The 24,100-nt window shown below is 39.9% G+C and overlaps 1 protein-coding gene across 1 annotated transcript in view; it reads left to right on the top strand.

Annotated features, from left to right (window-relative positions):
- The window catches only part of RASA3 (RAS p21 protein activator 3), a 128,350-nt gene that overhangs the window by 35,037 nt on the left and 69,213 nt on the right, over positions 1-24,100 (top strand). The window contains exons 2-3 of the mRNA XM_053935831.1: positions 1,108-1,225; positions 12,475-12,578. Of these exons, the coding sequence (XP_053791806.1) occupies positions 1,108-1,225; positions 12,475-12,578 (222 nt within the window). The remainder of the gene's footprint in view (positions 1-1,107; positions 1,226-12,474; positions 12,579-24,100) is intronic.

Genomic DNA, 24,100 nt, shown 5'->3' with positions numbered 1-24,100 from the left:
CTGCAGAGATTGGATAGAAAGTTATATTTGTTACCATCATTTAGAGTTTCCCTCTGTACTGGCAAACAAGCCTGTGTTCCCTTGGTCTGTGCAGTTTTAGTCTTACTCCCTATATTTTTACCAGGACAGAATGACCTAGTACTCACGCTATGTGCTAATAATCTCCAGCTACTGGAAGAGTGACAGTAAATAAGACCATGAGCATTGCAGACTTACATTTAGGTCTGAGTTTTGTCTCTAGAATTAAATCACTCATCCACATAGTGATACATATTTTAGCAGAATGATGAGGGGCATTGTCCAGTTTCCTGTTGCAGAGTTTTGATTTTAATTAGTCAGCCAAGGAAGTTGGAGCTTGGCTTTGGTCGTTAATGAATATGTTGAGGGGAAAACTATGGTTAAGTTCTTGTTTCATCTGCTTGGGTTTGGTAGTCTCTTGGTTACTCTGGCTTCTTCAGTCCTGTCCTTTTTGTTGTTGTTAATTATAGTACTTACTTCTTGCTGTAGTTTTGAAACAAATGTTTATTGTGAAGAATATTCATGACTTGCATGGAACCTTTGTGCAAGGACCTTAGGCAGCTTCACAAGTGCTAATTATCCCATCGGAGTGCTTTGAAGTCCAGCCTGTGATCTAAGGCTGTTGGGTGTAACTGAAGTGACTGTTCTGTCTCCACATCGCTGTTGAGTGGTGGAGCTGTGATCTGCACAGCTCATTTGGTGTGTTCTGGTAATGGTTTTAGGATAAAATCACCGGGCTGTATTGAAAAGCTTGGTTGTTATGTGGTGTAGTGTTCTTGGTATCTTGGGGGAACACTGATCAAAACCCAAAACACTGTATGGAAGGAGGTAGTCTGCATCCAAATACAGGCAAATAAATTGGATGCAACAGACAGTTGAGTTCTTAGCTGAGCTCTAAACCTGGTGACTGTCAGGACCTGCTGCATTGAAAACAGGAAACTGCTGCAAAGTTTGATGGAGACTTCACATTTAAGAAGGAACATATAATACTTTGCTTTAGCCATGTTGCTGACACTGCATTAGTTGACATATGACTAATTTATGGATAACATTTTAATATGTAATCTTTCTGGTTTTTTCTTTCTTTAGGTGAAGCCAAAAATCTTCCTACATATCCGGGGCCAAACAAGATGAGGGATTGCTACTGTACTGTAAACCTGGACCAGGAGGAGGTTTTCAGGACCAAAATAGTGGAGAAGTCATTATGGTAATACATACATATATGAATGTTCTGTTAACTCTTCTCATTAGCTGCTTACTAGGTTTGTTTAATATTCCAAAGATACTTTCTTGAGGGACGAAGAGAGGATGAATAGGATTCTTCCTCCAGTTTTAAAAATACTGGTGGTAAAAACAGTAATGTCATGATACCTACCTATATTTAAGGGAAAATGCCTTCACCAAGGCATCCATATTAATTTTTCCCTAACAATGTACCACCAGTGCTCCTTTCTTTCTGCAATATTTGTTTTGTACTTCCCTAAGCTTTTAAAATCTCAGTTTAGAAAAGGTTCACTTAACTCCATTTTGCATCTTTCTAGGCTTAGAATTTGCATTGATCTGACTGCCCTAGGGAGTTGAGTTAGGAATTTTTTTTTTTTTTTTCCTGTCACGAGGCTGTAACTGAAAGAGGAGGTTTGAACATAAGATGCCTGTCTGATTATCTTGGACACTTCCTATGAGATTGCAGAGGTCAATGAAACAGAATGAGAAGCATGTAGCAAAAGTTAAAATGCCTTCTTCTGGAAATCCTTAGACATGAAAAATAAAGGGAACTAGGCTGGGCATATATGTATATTCTGGTAAGCAAGGCTTTTCTTTGAGTGGAGAGGAAAGAAGCAGCAAGGAACAAACTAGTTCATAACTCCTATCTTAAGAGATAACTCTCACCCATTTCTCAATTTGAGTAATATGTTAGGAATTTGCTATTTTTCTTATTATTGAAATAATGTACTTCAGGAAGTATCTCTAGACCTCACTCCCAACTACTCAGAAGTACCTGAAAGATTCAGGAATTTGAGTGGGATTTATTCTGTAAGTCTCCTTAATTTTCTTTCACATTAATTTTTGTCATCTTTAAGCCTTGGTGTTTTTGAATGATGATGCGAATGCTCTTTTATTTCTAGTATACAAACAAAAAGAAAAGATTGCTCTGTATGCCTTCTTCCTCACCCCTATAGCTGACATGTAGTATCCCTGAAGCTAATATCCCTGAACCAGTTGTTTTTTTTTAAAAGTGATTTTGTAAGTCATGTACTTTTTGTGTTGTTGTTTTTGGGATTTTTAAGTTTTTTTTTTTTCTGGATGATCATTAGTGCTTCACAGGGAAATGGAAGATAGGAAGTGAGGATATGTGAGAATGGTTGATGTAATTTCCTTGAATTACTCCAAGCATTTTTCTATTGAAAAAATAAACTCTTGGTAATAAAAATAAGCAACAAGTATAATTCCTTCAGTGGGAAAAGTTGCATCTGTTTTTAGATTGTCTTATAAAGATGGAGAGGTACACTGAGGCTGTGCAAAATTGGAAAGTTTCTAGTTTCCTGACAGGACTAAGTTCATTTTATTAATTGAGGCAAATCCAGGGGAGAACTGAGCAATGATCAGAGGCCTGGAAAACGTAACCTCTGAGGAAAGATTAAAATACTGGAATTGTTTAGCCTAGAGAAGAGAGATGATAGTAGACATAAATATGTAGATTAAAAAATTAAACAAAACAAAACGAAAAGAACCCCAAACAACCCCTCTACCAAAACAAAAATTTGAAAGGGGAGGAACTGGTCTGTCTGTCCAGTATGGATATTGCAAGTAATAATGAACTCAAATTGCAGTGGAATCTCTGCTAAAGGTTCTGAAGCACTGGAGTTGATTTTGTTGTTTTTTGAGTTTATTGCTGATGGCTTTTAATAGGTTCTATATGGTCAGTCTCAACTAAATAATAGGGATCTTCCAGCTTTGAAACAGTGGTGGGACCAGATGACCTCTCAAAATCCCATTATGTACCTATTTTCTTTCATCTAAGGCTTGACTAAAGATGGTCTCCTTCATCATTCTTTCTTTTACTAGTGAATTCCTGTCTTTAGTGGGAGCCTGCCTTCTTCCTGTGTTATCTTCTGTTTTCAAATACTATTTTTGAAAACCTTGTTGAATATTTGCTTACAGGCATTGATAGCAACTCAGTTTTGCATTTAGCCCTATAGGTGTTTCCCTGTCTTTGTTTTCTGGGCCATAAAAGAAAAGCAGACAAAAATCCCAAATACATGACTGGTAATCCTGGGATGTCTTCCCAATCTGTGGGTAGGAATTGCTTTTACTTTGTGAGGCACACTCAAACAGCTACTTTATCTTTCATGACTGTGTTTACATCTTTTAAAACAAATGCATACATAGAGTTCCAGAAGATGTTTTTCAAATGATACCAGACCCTACTGCACTTGCCTATTATTTTTGTAGAATTCTGGGATGAGGAGCCAGTCATGCTGTTCCATTCTTTAATGCTTGTTTGCAGATGGATTTAGCCCATTGAGTTATTGGGCAGGTGAGGCTTATGTGCCCTATGGGCTGTGTAATTCCTGTGCAGCAGAGAAATTCCTGCTCTCATGTACGGTGCTCCTTTGGCAGGCACTTGCCAGCGTAATCATGAATTGTGCTGCTCTGTTTTTCTGAGGTATTGCTTCAGTGATACACAGTGTTTGGGAACAGGGATGTGAAGCTAAGCCAATGCTTGACTAAATTAATTGAGTCCTCCCTGAAATGCTGCGTGGCTGGGTGACACAGCTTGACACAGTTCTCCTCTACAGTTTGAAGGGGAGATCACTGGCTCTGGTCTGTTGTTCATGCCTGTTTTCTACTTCCTATCACTTCATCTCTGGCACAGGACTGGCTTGCTATGAAGTTTTAAGAATTGCTTGTATTTTTACTAAGGCTGATAATTCCCTCATCTTCCAAAAAGCTCAAAAAATTATTTTTATGTAGTCTGTAGAAAACAAGATGCTTTGGGTGAAAATCTGAATTAGGAGGACTTTCATATGCAGCCCTAGCACTACTTATTCTGGAATGTTGTCTTCTTGTTCAGATTTATCCTGGAGAAGCCCATCTTTTGCAGTGTTTCTGAATGTTTTTTTTTTCTTCACCTGCATGAAAAGGCTTGTAATTGATACAATGCCATGTGTAGTTAGGAATTACTGGGTTTTTTTTCCCCCCACTTTTTTCTCACTTGAGCTTCTTTAGGCTTCTACTAGGCATTGCATAAATGTATATTTTTCCATGCAGGCCTGCTCCTGGTGTAAAGCTTAAACAGAACTAGCAGATGGAAAAAAAGGAAGCAGTTATCTCTCCTTCCCAGAGGGACTTGGATGAATGTCCGATTCTGGCTTGCTTGGAATATCTGTTATAGAACCTTCAGACTCTGACTCATCCTCTCCTGTTTTATGCTGGGACAGTGTAAGGAGTTGCCTCCCTGAGCTTTGTCCTAATCTTCTGCAACATATTTTCTTTTTTTATTAGTCTGTGGCAGAGGCATAGAAGACAGCTGAGAGCAGTAACCTTTTAAATCAACAATACATGAATCATTCAGAACTCAAAAGAATTGTACCAGCACATCCTGTTGTCCAGTCAAGTGCCCTTACCAGTGCTCTGAAGAGAATATCTATGAGCTTGATGCCCTTTATCTAAGTTTGCATCTCAAAAACTGAGAGGAGCCAGCATGGTGAATCTTGCCTCCTCTGTTCAGCAGTCAGGTGGGGCTCATAAATTACAATATGGAACTTAAGTCATTCCTGCCATCCAGCCTCTTGGCTGCTGTTAAACTGGATGGTGGGCACTGCTGCCCTGTGCTGGAAGATTGAGGGCTGCTGCAATAAACTTAGTAGTGTCTGACTGAAACAAGTCAGGGGTGGGTTACCACCAGGGCAGGCCTTCCTACAAAACCACAGAGCAATGTGAAAGTGCTCTGGTAGTTCAGAATCATCCCCCTTCTCTGGGGATCTTTGGGCAAGAATAGTGAATACGTGAATTGGTCAGACCAAGAAATCCAGGTTCTCAGGGAGAGAATCTTGAACTCTTCAAGCAGCACTGTTTTTGTAAACTTGGCACAAGCTTTTACTAAATTCTAAGAAGGTCACATGCAAGTCATAAGATATGAGGGAGAGGTCAGTTAGAGCCAGGATTTAATATGCTTCTCTGTTTTGTATTTGTCATTCAATATTTATATTACCGTCATCTGCAAAGACACTGAATAGATTTGGATCCATTCCACATAACCTAGGAAAGATGTACGTGAAGGGATTCGTGTATTTTATGTCCTAAGGAGCATGTTAGAATGACTGTTTTTTTTAAATGCAGAGCTCTACAAATTTTCTTTAGTTCTGAGCTGCAAGTAAACAGCCTGACAAGAATTTTGTCTATTAATTCCCTTTGCTCCATAAACCACTTATCTTCCCCCATTAGTAGTTTTCCCTACTTGAGGCTCCACCATCCAGGAGTGTTTCCTAGCTACAGATATTTCCTGAGGATGAACTTTGTTGGATTGATGGTGTTAAGATTGACTTCGCCTTTGCAGTTTGCATCAAATGTGCCCATTCACTTAAAGGGCAGTGTCAGCTGCAACAGGAAATCAAGGCAGCTTCTCAAATCATAGGTGAAGAATGGAAGGAATGTGACATCTCTAAATTTGTTTCAAGGATATGAATAAAGGCAAAATCCGTCGTACGCTAAGAATCAAATGTCTGACAGTGTGTGCTTTAGAGAGGTGAGCCAAGCATCTTGAGTCTGTGATTTAGTTCACCACTATTTCACTGAGGAATTTTTCACATGCTAAACATAGTGATCAAAGCCTGAATGAAACAGCAAATGAAGCCATAGGCAGGCACTTTCCCCACTTTCCCACCCCGTTCTTTTTTTTTTTTTTTTTTTTACTAGTCTCTGGTGAACATAACTATGAGAACTACAAGTCTGCAGTGTGCTTGTGGCTTGTGACTGTATATTAAAATGTACTGTAAATTCACAGTTAAGGCTATGCTCTTTTTAAGAAGTGGTTTCTCTGTCTTTGTTTCAGAATTAGATTAGGTAACAAATTCAGCCAGTAGCTCTCAGAACTTTCATTAAGTTATTCTACTGCCATATTAAATGTTATTTTCTAATTCTAGCTTTGCTTAAATCCTTTTTCCCTGTGTGTTTGGAGTTCATGACTGTGTTACTAAACTTCTCATGTTCTGATAACATCTTGGATGCAGGCCACTTCTCAAATTTTAAACACAAAGTCGTTTCCCTTAGTTGGAGCGTTGCCAAAATTAGCTGTTGTATCTGAGTTAGCTCCATTAGCTGTTTCTACATTCTTACATTGCCAGCTCACCTCCTTGAAATAACAGCTTTCCCCAGCCCAGAGGCCTTAAGCAGAGAGGCCTTGAGGTGGATGTTGTAGTGTGTTCTGCAGCTTCACTCCTGCAGGTTCCCAGGGTCTGCTGTGACAGCACCTAACCATGGCTTGAATTCCTAATGACAATTAACTTCAGTTCTGGAACACCCCAAGCCTCTAAGGGAAAGGCTTAAGATTGGTAGGGGTACAACTTCAGCCTGGTCAGGGATATTATTGAAGCCAAGGACTGCATGGCTGGGCAGGGAAGTAATATAGCTGGGAAGAGTGCCAGTAAGGGAAGCAAGACTTAATGGAAGAAGGAGAATGAAGTGAACCTTGAGACCCAAGGCAGGGTTTATGAATGAGAGCGTTTATCTATATGAAAAGCCACCCATGTGAGTAACAATTGTTGGTGTTGTAGGCTGCTTTGAGTGATTAAAAAAAAAAAAGTAAATGCAGCTGTAATGTGACTTCTGCTGTTTGTGTGTGTCATCTTACAGAATATTTTGGGAGGTGACCAGGGGCCAAATGACTGCTGCTTCAGTTTATCATAATCCTTGTAAGCCTCATTGAGCCAAACCAGCAACTGTCAAGTGAGGTTGATAACTATAGCTCATGTGTCTGTCTGTCTCTTCTGAGCACAGGATTGAGAAAATACACACTGCTTTATTTTTTTCTCTGTGTAGTAGGGCTGGTTATGGGTGTAACAAAGCACTGTTCATCAAAGTGTCTCTGCACAGTGACATGAGAAAAAATTCACTTAGGCTCAGTGGGTGTCTGGTAGACTGCACCCAGCAATCTCAACAGTAGGCATAAGTGATATGTTTGGATTTAGATGTTGCCTCCTGTGCCATATACTTCCTGTTGCATGTCCTCTGCCAAATCTAATATAAATCTGCTTCAAATACAATATTAGTAATTTTTAATAAGTTGTGTCAGAAAGCTATCGTGACATTTACCAGCTCTGGCTTTTACAGAGCCTGTCTTACTTGACTGTTGTCTCCTAGTTTTGTGTCTAGTAGGAGACTGAAGTGCATTCAGATTTTATTTGACTTGCTCTATCTGCTTTGAATAAACCTTCTCTCTTCTACCCCACTCCCTTACATATGCTGCAGAGCATAGCATAAAAAGTATTAGCCAAGTAGTAGAAAAAGCTTAGTAGTAGAAACAAACAAGTGTGCTCCTTTGTATAGACTGATTTTGCTTCCTGCTCACATGGTGATGTGAACTCTGGTGTTCAGTTCATGCAGCAGGATGAATTCAGTATTTCTAAACCTTTTAAAATAGTCAGAGGATGTGGAGTTGTCTGTGGCATGTTAATAGTCCTTACTTTTAATCACAAAAGCAGTTAAAAAAATCCATACACAAAGAATTCTGGCTTGAGGGGTTTCATTATTATTCATCATGCAACTCTTTTCACTTCATCCACTGAAGTACTGGTGCCAACACAAAAACAAAACTGCTTTAGCGAATCCTAAGTATTGAAAAACAAGCATGAGGTTTTGTAACACAGCCTAAAACTAGAGAAAGGTTCTTACATTAACATTTGTTTTATGAAGGCTCTTCCTCTCTGTTAATATTGTGATGATATCAGTAGATATATGATATCTACTATGAAATATGAAATATGATATGAAATAGTTGCAAGTATGCTTCTAGAATCTAGTAACATATGTAAATGTGAACAATTTATGCACTCTTTTTAGAGGGTTTATTGTGTTTGAAGTAAGGATTCTCTTCATTATTTACTTTCATTCCACTTGATCTGCACAGTAATTTTTCTTTCTCCTCTCCTTCCCTGTTTCCTCCTAGAAATATCCACTGCCAAAACATGCATTAGAAGACATTAAAAAACAGATACCTTGAGATGGGGAGGGCTGGGCAGCTGTGAGTGAAACAATATCTAGAGGTATCTTTTTTAGTTTTGTTTTCTTGGTATTCCAAGTAAACATACCTTGCTCTCATGCCATGAGCATTCATAACAAGCAAGTTTTTGGTGAGGGGAGAGTGAGTATGCCTGAAGGTTCAAATAGGTTGCTCTGTTTATGTATGTATCTGACTTTATTTTTTGTGTGTGAGACTTCTGTGGTGAGAGCTGTGGAAGCATACTAGGGACAGTGTCCTGAGGGGAGATTGATCAGTGTATGTGTTGGTGATAGAGGCTGTACAAAAGCTGTGCAGTAAGAGAGCCCTGTGCTTCCTAAAGAAAAGGGACTGCTGAACTCAGGCTTCTCTCTTTCAGGGCATATTAAGGTATGTGCATGTACTGAAAAAGAAGTGAGAAAGGGGTGTGAAGTGAGAGTATCTGGAATAGAAGGCTAATCAGGCCCTTGTGTGCTTGAAAGCTTGGAGCAAGGATTTAAAAATTGGTACAGATCTTTCTCCATTTCTAACTCCATCAGGAAAACAAGAGACAGTGACTTAAAAACAAGCCCTGTTTCATAGCTAAAGATTAGCTGATACCTGTGCTGATACTCTTCTTGTTGCTGTGATGGCAAAACTAAAACAAAATCAGCAGAGCTGTTCTGTAAGTAGTCCTTACTGTAGAAGCTGGATTTGAAAATGCAGTTATGTTCAGCTTGGAAGGAGATGAATTGCATTTTTCAGGGGAGATCCACTGTTTCTGGCCTTGCAAGTTTCTGATCTCAGCAATTAGATCCCATCAGTTGTTTGAAGTCCAGAAGAAACTGACGTAATGATAGCACTGGTCTTGCCCATGCCCTTCCCTTGTGATCATATTCATATGCAGTCTATGCTGCCAGGGTTGGGGAGGAGGCCCCCATTGTCACTCCTCCACTTTGAATGATTAAAATTTCTCTTGAGTGTAGGGCTGATTCATCTACAAGGAAAGTTCAACTCAAAACCTGTAAGTTGAATCTGAACTTGGTTCTTGAAAGATTTCTGAGTTTTTGTCCGGGCTAGTTCCAGTATTTGTTTTGGAGGATGTTGTCAGACTCCTGAGAGCTGGGTAGGCAGATGTTGCTGCTTTTTATTAATTGCTCTGTCAAAATAAAAGTACTTACTGAATCCCCATCAGACAAATTCTGACTTTTCAGAGAGAGGAGATGCTGGGGGAGGGATTTAGCTGTTCTTTTGGAAAAGCCATTCTGGAGCCCTGGGGTTCTCGCTCAAGATAAGTTAGCTTGGGAAATAAATCATGTGATTTGACTGCTGCGACCTCTTGCTCTTCAGGTCTTGGTGGGAGACAAAGTGAGTACTGTTCTGAAGAGATACATGGAGAAAAAGCACACATTTAAGTGGAAGCTGGAAGTATTTGTGTGGTCGTGTTTGATTCCTTCAGAAAGAAGTTACTGTTTCTGCAGAGCTACACAAGATTGGGTTGGGAACATACCGGATTTATCTTGATGTGTATTCTTACAGTTAAAACTTTGCTGGCTAATTATGCAGTGCAGAGTGAGTATGCTTGTGTTGGAAACCTGCTTGCTTAAATTAATTAAGAACCAGTGCACCTCAGGGGTGTTACCTGAGTGATGAGAGGTTGTGAATCTACAAGAGGTTCAAGATCTCAGAGGGGAGAAGCCAAGAACAGAACAAATCTTCTCTTCTGTTGATGGTGGCTCAGACTGCACTGCTCAGACTAATAAACCTCGTGCCAGTAGTAGTGACCTGGTATGGTCCCTGCGTGGCTAAGTCAGCCTTCACAGCATTTCTTCTGTTAATGAGTCTCTTTCTGATTCTGTGCATTGGGCTAGGTACCTCCTGTTGTCCATGCTGCTTTTCTGACTCTTGTTTGTTTTGCTTTGGTGTAATCTTAGTTGACTTCTGCCTCTGTTCAACCCCCACGGGAAACTTTAATAGAGGGATTTGGCAAAAGTTCTAGCTGATATCTCTTCCCTGCTCTTCCCCCCAGAATCATTAAATTATGCTCAGTGTAAGTAATTTGTAATTGTATTGCATTTAGACTTGCACTACACTGAAGCTTCCCTTATATTGTTGATAGATGATTGGATATATAATCCACAGTTCATTAAGTATCGTTTCATTCTAAGGTCATTTGTGAATAAATTCATCTGTCATGTTCTTCCAGCAGAAAGGACAATTTTATGGCTGAATAGAGTATTAAAGCTCAGAATGATGGAAGTGTTTTGCATGTATAATGCACTAGGTATTTGGGCAATATGAATGCATTTGTTTAGCCCTCTAGGGTTAAGCCTGCACGTGAAAATGTGCACCAAGTGATGTGCACAGAATGAGGTCCTTGGGGCTGCCAGCAGAAGCATGGTTGCTGGGACAGTCGTGTAGCTCCCAGTTTGGTAAAAGCTGCTTTTAACAAAAAATTAAGGTATTTTGAGCCTGAAGTGGTGGCTGTGAAATTCTTGCTTCCAAATGAAACTTCTCAGAGCAGAATGGGTGGAGAGGATGTAACAAGGAGTGCTGAATCAGATGGGACAGTCAAACCAGCTGCCATTTCCAGCTGTCATGTTTTCCTCCCCTGCCTTCACAGTAGGCATGACTGAGTGCACCTCATGTTGGTTTTTGTAACTTGGCTGCATTTTTTTCAAGGAATGTGAAACCATTTCAGTGGTGGAAGTTTAACCTGTGGCTATGCCTTGGGCTTTGTTGTTCATCCAACATCTGTTCTTCCCTGTGGCTAGTGGAGTAGTGACTTAAATAATGTTCTTGGTGAATACTGAGTGATATCACTGGATTTCATGAAATTATCGAGTCATTTTCCCTTCAAACACAGACTGATGAGCTAGATGGCAGTGCCTTGGTGTTTTAAGGGAGACTTGTCAGCTAGTTTTTGAGGGAATGTGGTGATTTTGAGGGAGTGTATTTTTCCTATAGGCAGAAATACAAATGACAACATATGGTGGCGTAAAACATCCCTGAAAGAAGTCAGGGAAATTACCTTTCCTGAAAAAGTTCTGAAAAATTTAAAAGTTTATTCAAGGAATTGTTAATAATTTTTGCATATCTAATTTTCTAACATAAAAATTGTAATAGTGATTTAAACTACAGCACAACTGTGTCTCATTTTTGAGCTCAACCAAAGCAATAAGGAGGTCTGTGTTTAAGAGGGGAAGAAAAAACATGCTAGCTTTTGGTCTGTTGAAATTAGATATATATTTAAATCTACATCTGCAATGCTTGCTGTATTTGTCCATGTGACTTGAATTGCATCCATTCGTTTAGATCTACTGAAGCATGAGTGACTTGGAATGAAAGGTCTGTGTAAAATGGTAGACCTGTCAATGAATAAATAATGTTGATATATGCTTATAGTTCCTAGGAGTAAATCCTTAACCATGTAATTTGATAAAAAGAAACTGAAAGCGTTGCTGTCAGGTGTCTGAGAATTTTTTTCCCCCATTTAAATTGGTAGGATCCAAAGAAAGCCCCTTAGGTCCCTAAAGAGCTTTTCATGCTGATATAGTACTTTCTTATTTTTTTTAATGTCTTCAGAAAAAAAGATCTTACTGTAAAAAAAGAAAAATATTTTATACAATTCCACTATGCAGAAATATTCAGTGTTCCGAGGTAACAAGCAAGGTGCCAGCTCCAAGGCTTAGTTACTGTCACTTGACTGAATCTGATTTTAAATAAGAAACTTTGCAGGAGATGAGAAAAGATGCAACAGCTGTAGCCATTTTATTTTAAGTACACAAAATGCTTAAAAAAACAAAAAAAACCATGAACCATACTGTGTTTTTTTCTCATCCTGTTCAGTATGCTTTTGTGATCTCTATCCTAATGGTCTACTGTAAGCATTCTTTGGCAGCAGGGGCCTCTCTCTACCCTTCAAGGCACTGTATGTTAACAAATAATGTGGTCTCTGCCCCCTTTGTAAAGGGATGCTTGTTTTCCAGATAGAAAGAAGTATCTGTTCTTTTTTGCTCATTAAAAAATCTTGTTCTGTGAGCATTTAAGATATTTAGGAAGAGTAAAAATGGAACAGTACTTAAAAGTGAGCATTCATTGGTGGGAAAGACCATCACAGCCCAGAGTGATGTTCTGTGTGTGAAATATAAACACACTGACTTGTCCAGAATACCAACACTAATCTATTTTCCTTTTTTTTGTGTGTGTGTATGTGTATGTTGGTTTGTTGTTTTTTTTTTTTTTTTTTGTTCACTCAGCCCCTTCTATGGAGAAGACTTTTACTGTGAAATTCCTCGGACCTTTCGCCATCTGTCATTTTATATTTTTGACAGAGATGTTTTTCGAAGGGATTCCATCATAGGTACGTGTTCATAAATTACTACTTTCCTTATAGCTTATTTCTCTTGGATTTTAGCTTTTACATAATTTGTAGTCTTAGGAGTTGGGGGTCTTGATAGGACTGATGATGATAGTGGTAAGTGCTGCTCAGTATTGTCCTTCTTCTGTCAGTTGTCAAAAATGCCTTCAATATTACATATTATACATAAAAAAGTTGGGGAGAAAAGCACTGTCCATTGTGACAGTGAATGCAGATTGCAATTTAACTAAAACAGGCTACAGAACCTTGTTTAAATGTTGACAAACTCATTTGTTACTGCAAATGTTACTATTTTTTTTTTCCTAAGTGCAGGGCCATTAGTCTTGCAGTTTTCCAGGGCCCCCACACTTGCATGCGTGCAGTATTGTTAAATTACGGCTACCCTAACAACAAGCAGAGGAATAGCTACTGGCCATAGGTTCCCCAAGTACAGTTATGACAGAATTTTGTGGAGTGTATCAGAGCAAGCTGTCACCTACAGAATAGCTCTGAAAGAATTCCAGTGCCTGTTTGAGATTGACAAGATTCCTGCTTTCCGAGATATTATTTGCTGTGCATTTCATCTACAGCAAATTGCGTGACATTCCATTTATGTCTTTGGGAATAAAACCTTTGTAAAAGCTTAGTTGTTATTGAGGGGAACAGTTTCTATTTCAAGTCACTTGAACACTTTGGACTTTTTTTTTTTTTCAGTTATTCATCTCTTTTGAAATAGATGGCTATAGCTATCTTCATAGAGGTTATAGAGAGGAAGTTGTGTAAGGATGTTGAGCAACAGTTTGTATGATGGCATAAAATTTATTATCTTAAACCTTGGAGTGGTGGTGCAAGTATCCTTACATTACAGTAATTTGTCATGCAGACACAAGCTTTTTCTTTAATTATTATTTTACATGGGAAAGCAGGTCATCCTTCTCTTTGCCCATAAGTGAGCTCATGTGTGTATAGCATCCTGGGGAGGAGGGAGTCAATTTCTGATTGTTGAGTGAGCTTTTGGAAAGCATTTTGTTCTCTCTGATGTCTAGTTTCCCTTGTACTTTGAAAGTAACAGCTCCCTTCTTTCAACTGATGAGTTTTTCATTGTTGAAAATATCTGATCTCTTGTGTGTCACCAGTTTTCAACAGCTGCAGTAACCCATCAACAGGCCAGGGACTTTTCTTGCTCAGGGCTTTACTCCTTCTCTTGGAAAAACAGTCTCTTGAACCACTTAATACATGTCAGACACATGAAATTGCAGATAGAGAAGTGAAAATATTTTTGTTTTCTCCATGTTTCCTAAGTTCATATTTTAATGATCAAGCTCTGATGTTGGAGGGGAATTATTCAGGAGCTGCTAGAATAATCTTAAAGGTCCTGGGAGCAGTTTGTGAAGAGAACATGCAGAAAATATAAAAACTTTTGTTTGCATGCTTGAATGATTGATCAAGTTTTCATTTTTCACTGTCTTCAGGAAATGGCAATGTTAATTTATGCATGTATTGCAGAATCCACAGGTAGGCAAACTGGTGTCTTGCTGTACTGGTCTTAGGATCATAGAAGGGCCTGGGTTGGAAGAGACCTTAAAGGCCATTTAGTTTCAATACCTTGGTTGAAACATGGTGGACACCTTCCACTAGACCAGGCTGCTTATAGCTCCATCCAGCTTGGCATTGAACACTTCTAGGGATGGGGCACCCACAGCTTCTCTGGGCATCCCGCTCCAGTGCCTCATCACCCTCACAGAAAAGAATTTGTTCCCAATGTCTACTCCAAACCTACTCTTTGTTTAAGGCCATTGTCCCTTGTCCTATCACTACATGCCCTACAAAAAGTTCCTCTCCAGCCTTCTTGTCAGCCCACTTCAGGCACTGAGAGGCAGCTGGAAAATCTCCTTGGAGCCACGTCTTCTCTGGGCTGAACAGCCTGTCTTCATAGGAGAGGTGCTCCAGCCCTCTGATCAACTTAGTGACCCTCCTCTGGACTCGTTCCAGCAGGTCCACATCCTTCTTGTGTTGAGGGCCCCCAGACCTGGACAAAGTACACCAGCTGGGGTCTCACAAGAGCAGAGTTAGAGGGTCAGAATCATCTCCACAGACCTGCTGGTCACACACTTGCCTTGGAAATTTGAGGTGCGCGTTGCTGGATCAAGTTGAGCTTCTTGTCCACCAACATTGCCAAGTCCTTCTCTTCAGGGCTGCTCTGAATCCATTCTCTACCCAGCCTGTGTTTGAACTTCTGATTGCCCTGACCTGTATGCAGGACCTTGTACTTGGCCTTGTTAAACTTCACACAGCTTCCATGGTCCCACCTCTTCAGCTTGTCCAAGTCCCCCTGGATGCCATTGCTTCTCTGCAGTGTGTTAACCAAACCACATAGCTTGGTGACAGTGTTGATGTAGCACTAGAAGTCAAAACTCTGGTGTTTCCTGTCTACATTGAGATTTTACAGTGTATATTATGTATTGTATTATTTTTTCCTCTCCTCCTCCCTCTGTTCCCCTTCTTCCTTACTGAGTCATGTTTTGAAAAGCATTTCAAAGATATGGAAGTGTGATAAATAGTAATGGAGAGAAGAAAAAAAAAATCCAGAATTACTGTCAGTTTGATTCTACTCTCTTAAGTTGTACTTGTAGTAGGAATTTTTTCTGGAAAGAGAACAGTGCTCTGGAGTAACTGCTTGTGGCTGTTTTCAGTATGGAAGTCAGCAGCTGCAAAGCTCAACAGTAGAGGTTTCTTTGAACAAGGAAACTCTTACATTTGTAAAAGTCTGTAACATCTAAAAGTAGTAGTTGTTCTATGTGTATCTTCAGCTCAGTTTTAAGACTTAAACCTTTCCTTGAAGAGTCTTGAACAAGGAAGGTTTGGAAAATGTCCCTACTGAAAAGGATGGTCAGAGTAGAGCTAAAATGAGCTTGTTACCTCAGAACCACCAAATTCTGTAGTCAGAGGCCCTTTGTTTGCATTCCAAAGATGACTAGTAACATTCTGTTATTATGAGAGACTTCTGTTGAAGAAAACGTGGTTACTCATGCTCATCTAGCAATGAACTTTTTCAGAGGAGGGAGTTAGTGGGTAGTGTCTTCCATCCAGGAGAGACTAATTTAAAGTCCATGTGTTACTGAGCTTGTGAACTTACCTATGTGTGATTTGCAATGTTTGACATCTCTTTGCATTGTTTTTTTGGCTGGTTTTGAGACAGAGAATATGGGTGTGCATATGGGTCAAAATGGTGAGAATTCAGCAATTAGCTACTTTTTGTAGATGGTTGGTTAGCAGAATTCCTTTTGGTTCACTGTTAAATGTTTCCCGGAGTTTCTCTTGGTGTTACAATACTGACTTCCAGGGTTACTGGAGCTCAGGCATGCTTTTATTTATTCAAATATGAAGTATAAGTTTGTGATGGTAAATTCTTTAACTTCAGAAATGCAACTCAATATGTGACAGATGAGAATGGTTAAGCTACCAAAAGCGGAAGATGTGGGAGAGAGAATATGAAAAACAAGAACCCCCTGAAACCTCTGACACAAACTTCTGAGAAGAGCCAACCAAACTCAAACTGGAACATGTGTAGCAGATATGTTTTGGAACATGCTGTAGTATTTTGGCATACAGGATGGGAGGATTGTGCAGATAAAGAGGTCTTTTGAGTCTGCATGTTTGCTTATTACATTTGCATTTTCTTAATCATAATTGCTAAGTCATCTGGGATCTTGTCAGCTTAACAGACGCAACTTTTGAACCATTGTGTCTTGGAAGAATATTGGATGCTGTTTGAAATGCAGATATAATGAAGAAAACACAGAGTTCAGTGAATATGAAATATTATTTTTCTCTTTTTTAGATAAAATACAGCTTATATTTAGCTTATATATAGATTATAGCTATAAAAATAATTACTGTGAAAGTAGTTTTAAGTTGTTGTTTAAGTGATATTGACTGTTACTGGATAGAGTTTATGTACTGATTTATGCAGTATATTGAGATGCTTTTAGTAGAAAATATACTACTGAAGGCAATGGTAAATGCATTTTAAAATCTTATTTGTTTGTTTCTGAATGATCAAATAGCAGTAATAGGCCAATTTGCTGGAATGTGTCTATAATATGTAGAATAGCTATTTCCTTCTAGTTGTTAGAATGAGAAAAACACAGAGGAGATGGGGCTATCTTGAAAAACTCAATTGGTGCCCCTCCAGTAATAATGGGGAAAAAAGATGTCTGGCTAGATGCAGCAGAAGGAATATTAGCATAGTAGTGCTGCTGTATCAGGTAAATGTTCTTTAATGGTTGTTTTGATATTTTTCAGCTCTTTAGAGATGTTGAATGAGACATGCTGTGTCTGCAATAACAATAAACTGGGCTTCTCACAGCTTAATAACTGAGCTAGATTTAGTAAGGAAAACCATGTTTGTGACATGCCATGAGCTGGTATTCTTCGAAGTGTGTAATGAATAGCTCGGGCTGCCAGGCTGTGACCTTCAACATACAGATCAGATCAAAAACAGGAAATATGCCACACCAAATCACTTAACACTTGGGTGAGAGATTAGTTGATATCATCTGTCCTTCAGGTGACAAGTACACAATTATTTATCCTCTACTTCAGACAGTTTGGTTTTTTCACCTCAGCACTTCATTTGTTTCGGAAAAAAGATACATGAAACTGGCTTGCTAACACTGGTGCTAAGCAGTAGCTGAATAGAGCAAAATGCTGCTGTGCTGATGGGGATGGAATGGTGCTATATAAAGCACAGATGTGAAATGCTAAAGCTTTGCAGTGAAGAAGCAGAAAGCCAGTGGGAGAAGACTAATGTATGGTTCTGTTAATTACATTTGCAATAATGTAGCTGCTCTAAGTCACCTTCATACAGGTTGTTAGGTGTGTTGTATGACAAATTGAGACTCTTGTGGCCATTGTATCCTGGCAGGTTGTAACTCTTTTCCCTGTAACCTCTTTTCCTGTGGTGAAGCAAAGTAGAGCACTAAAACAAATTTGCCTTCAGAAGCAGTTAAACTTAGCTAATCTGGACTAAAGTAGATGAAACCAACTCATAGCTCTTGGAGGCACAAAGTGAAAACACCTTGAAATTAAATTGTTTGAGGCTGGCGTGTTTGAATTACCTGTGCCTGTGTTAATGGTTGCTTCCAAAGCTAAGGAGGTATGTTTGTAGACTTGCCATAATTTATTACCAAACATCCAAGCAAACCATCTACTGTTATTAGGTAACTGTTACCAAATGTAGCTGAAGCATCACCTTTTTATTTCACTATTTTACTGGTTTAAAAGAAAAAAAACTTGAAAGAATCATCCCTGATGAACTGTGATTCTTGCTAGTTAAATGCAGGAAAGAGCCTCCAATCGAGCATGAAACAGAGATGAAAATTTCAGTAGAAAATAGTGTTCCTTGGTTTCTTCTAGCCTGACCATGGTTTGGGCAGTGGTGTGCTGTTTCTGTAATGTACTGTGGATGACGTGGGAGTAACATATCTACTCAGTATGATATAAATACAACTGCTAATGAAATAAAGGAAACAGATGACTCTTCCACAATGACAAGTCTCAAAGAGATATAAACTAGTATTATCCTTGAAAGGTTCTCTGCAGCTACATAGAAAGGCTAAAATAAATACTCTCTGCATAGAATATAAGTTGTTAGGATGCACTCACGATATCTTTTAGCCTGATGGGTGGTTCCAAGAGCAGGAAACCAAAGTAGAGGTTTCAAAAGGTGGTATTTTTTTCTTCTTCATCCTATAAACAAAACTATTGAGCATAATGTGCTAGAACCTCAACTGTCTTTTCATGCAGTCCTCCTCCTGACATGAGGACAAGTTTTAATATTGTCTGTATGTAGAATGAGGGAATGAATGTGGTGGTTGTTCTGTGCAGGTGCCATGCTCAGGATTTTGGTGCCTGCTGGAAGGCAGACAGCAGTGACTGCAAGCCTGGAGTTCAGGACTGCTCTCTCCCACTGCAACCAACCACAGGCTATACCCAGTGTCTCAAATGTAGGGCCATTGTAAGGGCCCAGAGAGCAGCTGGCAGAGAGTTGATACCAGAGGTGTGGTTGAGGAGGGCTCTTTGGGAGTTTTGCTGTTTTTAGCAGGGAGGGAGAGCAGGAATTCACATGGAAGCCAGGTGAGATTTCTTGCATTGTGACCATTGTGACTAAAGATAGAAGCTATGTTTTGTCCACAGCCTATTTTTCTCTGCCTTATACAAGATAAATCCCACAAAGGGGAAAATGGAATTATTAAGTGATTTCTTAGTATATTTGGACTAGTTTAAAAAACCCAAACAAATGAAATTGGGGTCATGAATATCGCATACCTCAGTATTCTCTGTGGATGCGCTAATGCTGAGCTGGAAGTGTTCTGCTATTATTGCCACTAAACTCTTTCCCATTTTAGCAGATGGTCTAATAGTGCTTGTGCTTCATGGTGCACTGCACAGGAGCCAGGAGGGAACAATTCTGCTGCTTCTAAGGCTCTGAAGCCTTAGGTTGCCCCTAATTCTCATCTCTATAATTCTGAAATAGGGAGTTGGGAGTTTGCTTGTTTCGATCTTTGTTAGGGTAGAGGTGAGTGAATTTGTGCTGTTCCTGAAAAAGGCAGGAAAAGTTTCTGTACTTTTATTTAAAGACAAATAACCTTTCATGCAGATAATTAAAAAAGTCTAGGTAGGCTGGAATAGCAGTGATGCTTTTTGTTTCAAGATAACTAGGCTCTCACAGCCTAAAGTGTTGATCAAAATTGGTTCTGATTTGTCCCTAGTCTCTCCAAGTATTGAAAGCTACTTCCTTTGTGGCCCTTCATATCAGTTATATTAAATCAGTACAGTGATACAGTGTGTCTGTGCACTTAATATATTAACATGAAGCAACTTCTGAAGTAGCTCTGGGGCTTGCTTGTTGCCTAATACTGCATTATATAGGAAGGAGACAAAGTCTCTGTTCAGAGCTGAGAGAAGACTCAGTTAATTAGACTTTCGGGGCCTTCTAATGTGTGACTCAGACCTAACTCTTTGCTGTAAATTAACTGTACTGCAGTCATTGTTAATGAAGGATATTATTATATCAGCTCACCTGGCAGCAGTAAAATTCTGTTGTTTTCACTGTGTAAGTATTCCAAGATAAAGATAGCCTAAAGAGCTCCTGAAATGCTCTGATTTCAGGTTTCTGTGAAATAACTGTTGGATCATGTTTCAGGTAGAGCCTTGTGCCCTTTTAGAATGACAAGCTCCTTTCCTATTGCTGCTGTGCTACTTTTTCAGTAAAGAAATGTTATACTAGTCTAGCATCTGTCATAAATATTCACATATCTCATCTGCAAACTAGAAAATTACTCTTAAAAAGTGGGATGTAATCCTTTGACCAATGCCTGACACTTTTGTCACCAACAGGTAATGCAGACAGAAGGTGGTTGAGTATGGATGGAGAATGCCTGAGCCAAATTCTGTTAGTCTTTGTATGGAGATGTTGACCCTGATTTAACAAGCCTAGGCATGTTCAGGGACGGGTTAATGGACTGCATTGACTTGTTTTGGAAAAATGTTTGTAACCAGTGAGGGATGGGCACTGAGGGTGTGGTGCTTCCACAAGCACTTTCCTAGGCGGTATAGCCAGAAATTCCTACCCTTCTCTGTTCAAAATCTCTACCTCTGTGCCCATATTACTGATTTCCTACTGTCTTCTGTATCCTAGCTATGTTAATGTGACTCTTGAGTGGGGAAACTCTAAAACAGGACAATTGAAATAACCTTTGTGTTAAAAATGCCAACACCACCCACATGTGACCCGTGAAACTTATTTCTTATTCTCTTCTCCGTGCACAGAATCTTTATTTTCATTGTTTGGGCTTTTTTAGATCAGCTTGATTTCCTCAACAGTTTCAGTATGCCCTGCTTGAGAGGACAGGGATGCATGGGTGGAGAAGGTAGGAGGGTCTTAAATCAGTTTGTACCAGGGATTATAAAGTGGAATTCACAGCCTTAAAACCATCCAAGGCCTAGGTAGTAACTTTATTAATCTGTAAGCTGTCTCCTCAATAATAGGTATATTATTTTTTCCCTAAAGGGAGGTTCACAGAAGGAAGAGCTCAGTTGTGGCATGTTGCACCTTTGTTTTGAACACAGAGCTTAGGATTTAAATATTGCAGTGAAGATCTGTTCGGTCTGAAGTGGAGAAGGGGGCTGGTCTTAGGGAAAATGCTGCCATATGGATGGAAAACACACACACAGGAGTGTGTGAGATTTTCCTACCCTCCCCCAGTCTGAGGTCCTGCTGAGCATCAGGCTTCAGGAAGAAATTAGTTCAGATGAGAAGAATGTTTTTAATTCATCTTTGCTGGTTATCGCTGAGAATCTAACTTCTAAAAATGTAACTTATACTAAGTTTTGAAATTACACCTTGCATTGTTCAACAAGCTCAGCTATTTCCTGCCTCTTCCCATACAGTGTCTAAAAGCATAAACAGACTCTGCAGCCTGGGGCCACTCTGAGGAAACCAGCAGGAGTGGTTGGGTGCCTCAGGTGCATGATTTAGAGTTTCTTGATGCTGTCTGGAAGCCACCCAAGTCTTGAGAAAGAGTGCGGGACAATGGGCTCGAGTTTGGGAACATGCTGAGGAACCACAAAGATGAAAACATCCTTTAAATGAGTGGTGGTAAATCTTTCTGACCTCTCGTGTCGGGTTTATCTTGAGGGAGAATTACAGGTTCTTATCGTGTAGTGTCAGGTCAAATGACAGGTGCCAACAGCTTGTGATTATTGGCCTAGATTTAGCCTAGTTCTGGTGCTGTGGAAGTTGTTTGAGCCAGGTCAGATGCAGGTCAGCCAGTGGAAGAGCAGTGACTGTGCAGACCAGGGCAGAAACATGACTGTGTTCAGCGCCTGCATTGCGGTTTATGTATGTGATGGGGACGAGGAATGTGAGCTGGATGAGCATATGGACATGGCTGGTGCAGGTGAAGAGATATTAATAAATTGAGAGGGAAGCTGCTCTGTGTATGCAGAGAACTGTTTATCAGGGCAGATCAAACATTCTGCCTTATCAGTAATATATCTTTGTATATATTTAGATTGGCCAAACTGTAGGCCCTCTTTTTACTGCCACCCTTTTCTTTTTCCCTAGTAGATTTTTCTTCTTTGTGGATCATTTGGTATGGAGTGAAAACCCCTGGATAATAGCCAGCCCAGTCAATAAGTTTCAGTCATTAATAAAACTTGCTTGTGTGCAGAGCAAACAGTGCTGTTGAAAGAGTTTCCTAATCAAAACAGTTGTATCACCACGTTAACTCCCTCAGAGCTGGAGGCACGTGCCATTGCCTGTGAGCACTTTGTGCTGCAATCCTGCACTGACTTTGTGACCAGACCCATCTGGATTACCCTGCCATCCTTGATGCAGAGAGCAGTGGAACTCCCTGCTGAAAGAGGGGAGGCATGTAAGGCACTCCTTACATGGAGGTGACTCTGAATGAGATGATGGCAGGTGACGGTGTTTGCAAAGTGTGTGCAATGCTGCAGTTGAGTGGAGGATTTCTGCAAGAGATTAAAGGGTAGAGCGAGGATAGCAATCAGTGAAAGTAAACAATTTCAAGTGAGGTCCAAAGCAATTAGTGGAAGGTCATGCATTTCAATGTTTTCCTCTCAAAGTGTTTTAGAGAAACTAGGTTCCCCACAAACCACTGTGGTTGGAGAATAAAAGTAGAAGCTTTGAAAAAACACAGTCGTCATCCTATGGATTCTCAGCAGAATAACTTGGTATCTTCTGTTCAGCACAGTTCAGATGTCTTAGTTACTCTTCCTGCCATATTATTTTGTAGGTTTGTGTAATTTAAATATTGCTTTACCAACAAGTTTCAAGTGGCTTGCTCTGCATATCCAATAAAGAGTCTCCCTTGTTAATTTCTAGTTAGATGTTTGACAGAAGATGGATCTGATGATCTCTACAGGCCAAGCAGTGAGAGGATGGTGCTGAGGACAGAATGAGCAAGACTTAGAAATAATGGGTCAGAAGTTCTGAAAGGGAAGCTAGAGCAGAAACCCTGGCAGATACTATGAAGGGCAGTTGTGGAAGAATGGCAGGGTAGTTTAGGAACTGGGACTGAAAGTCTGGAAACTGTCATCAGAAACAGCCTGAGGTGACAGAAGAATGCAGCTGCAACATGGTATGGGGTATAGTCCAGCAAGCAGAAGGGCTGGGTGAAGCTATCCAGCTAAAGGAAAAGGCCATAAATTGAGGGAATGCTGTTGTGTAATAACTTGCTGCTAGGACTTGTGTAAGCTTTTAGATTTTTGAAAGGAAAGTGCTTTGTGTTTGCCATTTTTGTAGTCTTTGATCTTGTGTTCTTCCTTTTTTGTTTCTTTGTTAACATTTGCTGGGGTAATGTATTACTGACATCTGGTCAAACTGCATAAATTTAGGTAGCCTTAGTACTCTTTTTCCTGCAAAACTGTATCCATTGGTGACTTTTATCTCCCAACATTTGGTTAAAGAAGGTATGTGTTTTTATGACAAAGCAGTGGTTGCAAACTGTATGTGAGCAACTCACTTTAGCAGCAGCAATCTACCCAACCACATTGCCAAACCCCAGCTTCCTTGAGCCTTGTCAGTGTCTCTGACTGCCCTGGATTCTTTCACTTCAAACGTGCTGCTTTGCTCAGTGCCTGGGGAGCCACCCAACCCAAAGCAGCTTCCTGAGGGTCACGTGCTCCTCATGCATGCCACACTCAGCTTTGTGTATATAAAGAAGGACACTTGGAAGAAGTTTCACTGCTCCTCAGAGAGTGCTTTACATACTGCCTGAGAGAGCTTGGGCAGGACATAAATTTCTGCGCTAACCCTTTGCGTTCATGCGGGCTCTTAGTTCACAGCATGGAACTGGTGCTGTTACGGTACCTACCACAAGGGATTGTTTGGTTTTGTTTTAAAACAGAAGAATGTTTTAATTAAAAAGAGGGGTATAAAAACATGAGAGTTAAAACTCTTCAGTGTTTTGGGGTGGGTTTTCCCCCCAACTTTTCTCTAGAGTCAGGGATAGCCCTTGGGTGGCTCTGGCTTGCGTAATGCCAAGTCTGAAAGATTTGAGTGAGAGAGAGAGGTTGACAGGGCCCCAAAATGCAGATATGGGAATCTGCTGTGACTTGGCATCTGTAGTTGTTTCCCTTCTCCTACAAAACTATACAATGAAACACTCATCCTGAAATATTGTTGGCAATAACATACGTGTGGAACATTTAATTTGGGATTGTTACAGACATCAGCCACAAAAAAAAAAAAACTCTGCAACAGTTTCCAAGCTTTTACTTCCCACAAGTTTAATTGCATGTCAGAGGAATAATAATGTTTTTGTTATAAGCATATTTACAAGCTTGTCCATAGCATCCAGTGCTTCACTCTGCTAGGTGAGTAGGACTTTAGGAATTTCCAAGTCATTCACAAAATGCAGTGGAAAAAGATGCTCATGAGAATTGTATGATCCATCAGTATTGTGCTCATCATTATGAATTGTGTAAAGAAGTATTCC

The sequence above is a fragment of the Vidua chalybeata genome, chromosome 2 (genome assembly GCF_026979565.1).
Source record: "Vidua chalybeata isolate OUT-0048 chromosome 2, bVidCha1 merged haplotype, whole genome shotgun sequence".
Lineage (NCBI taxonomy): Eukaryota > Metazoa > Chordata > Aves > Passeriformes > Viduidae > Vidua > Vidua chalybeata.
The sequence above is the reverse complement of the archived record's forward strand: the minus strand, read 5'-3'. Positions and strand labels throughout refer to the sequence as shown.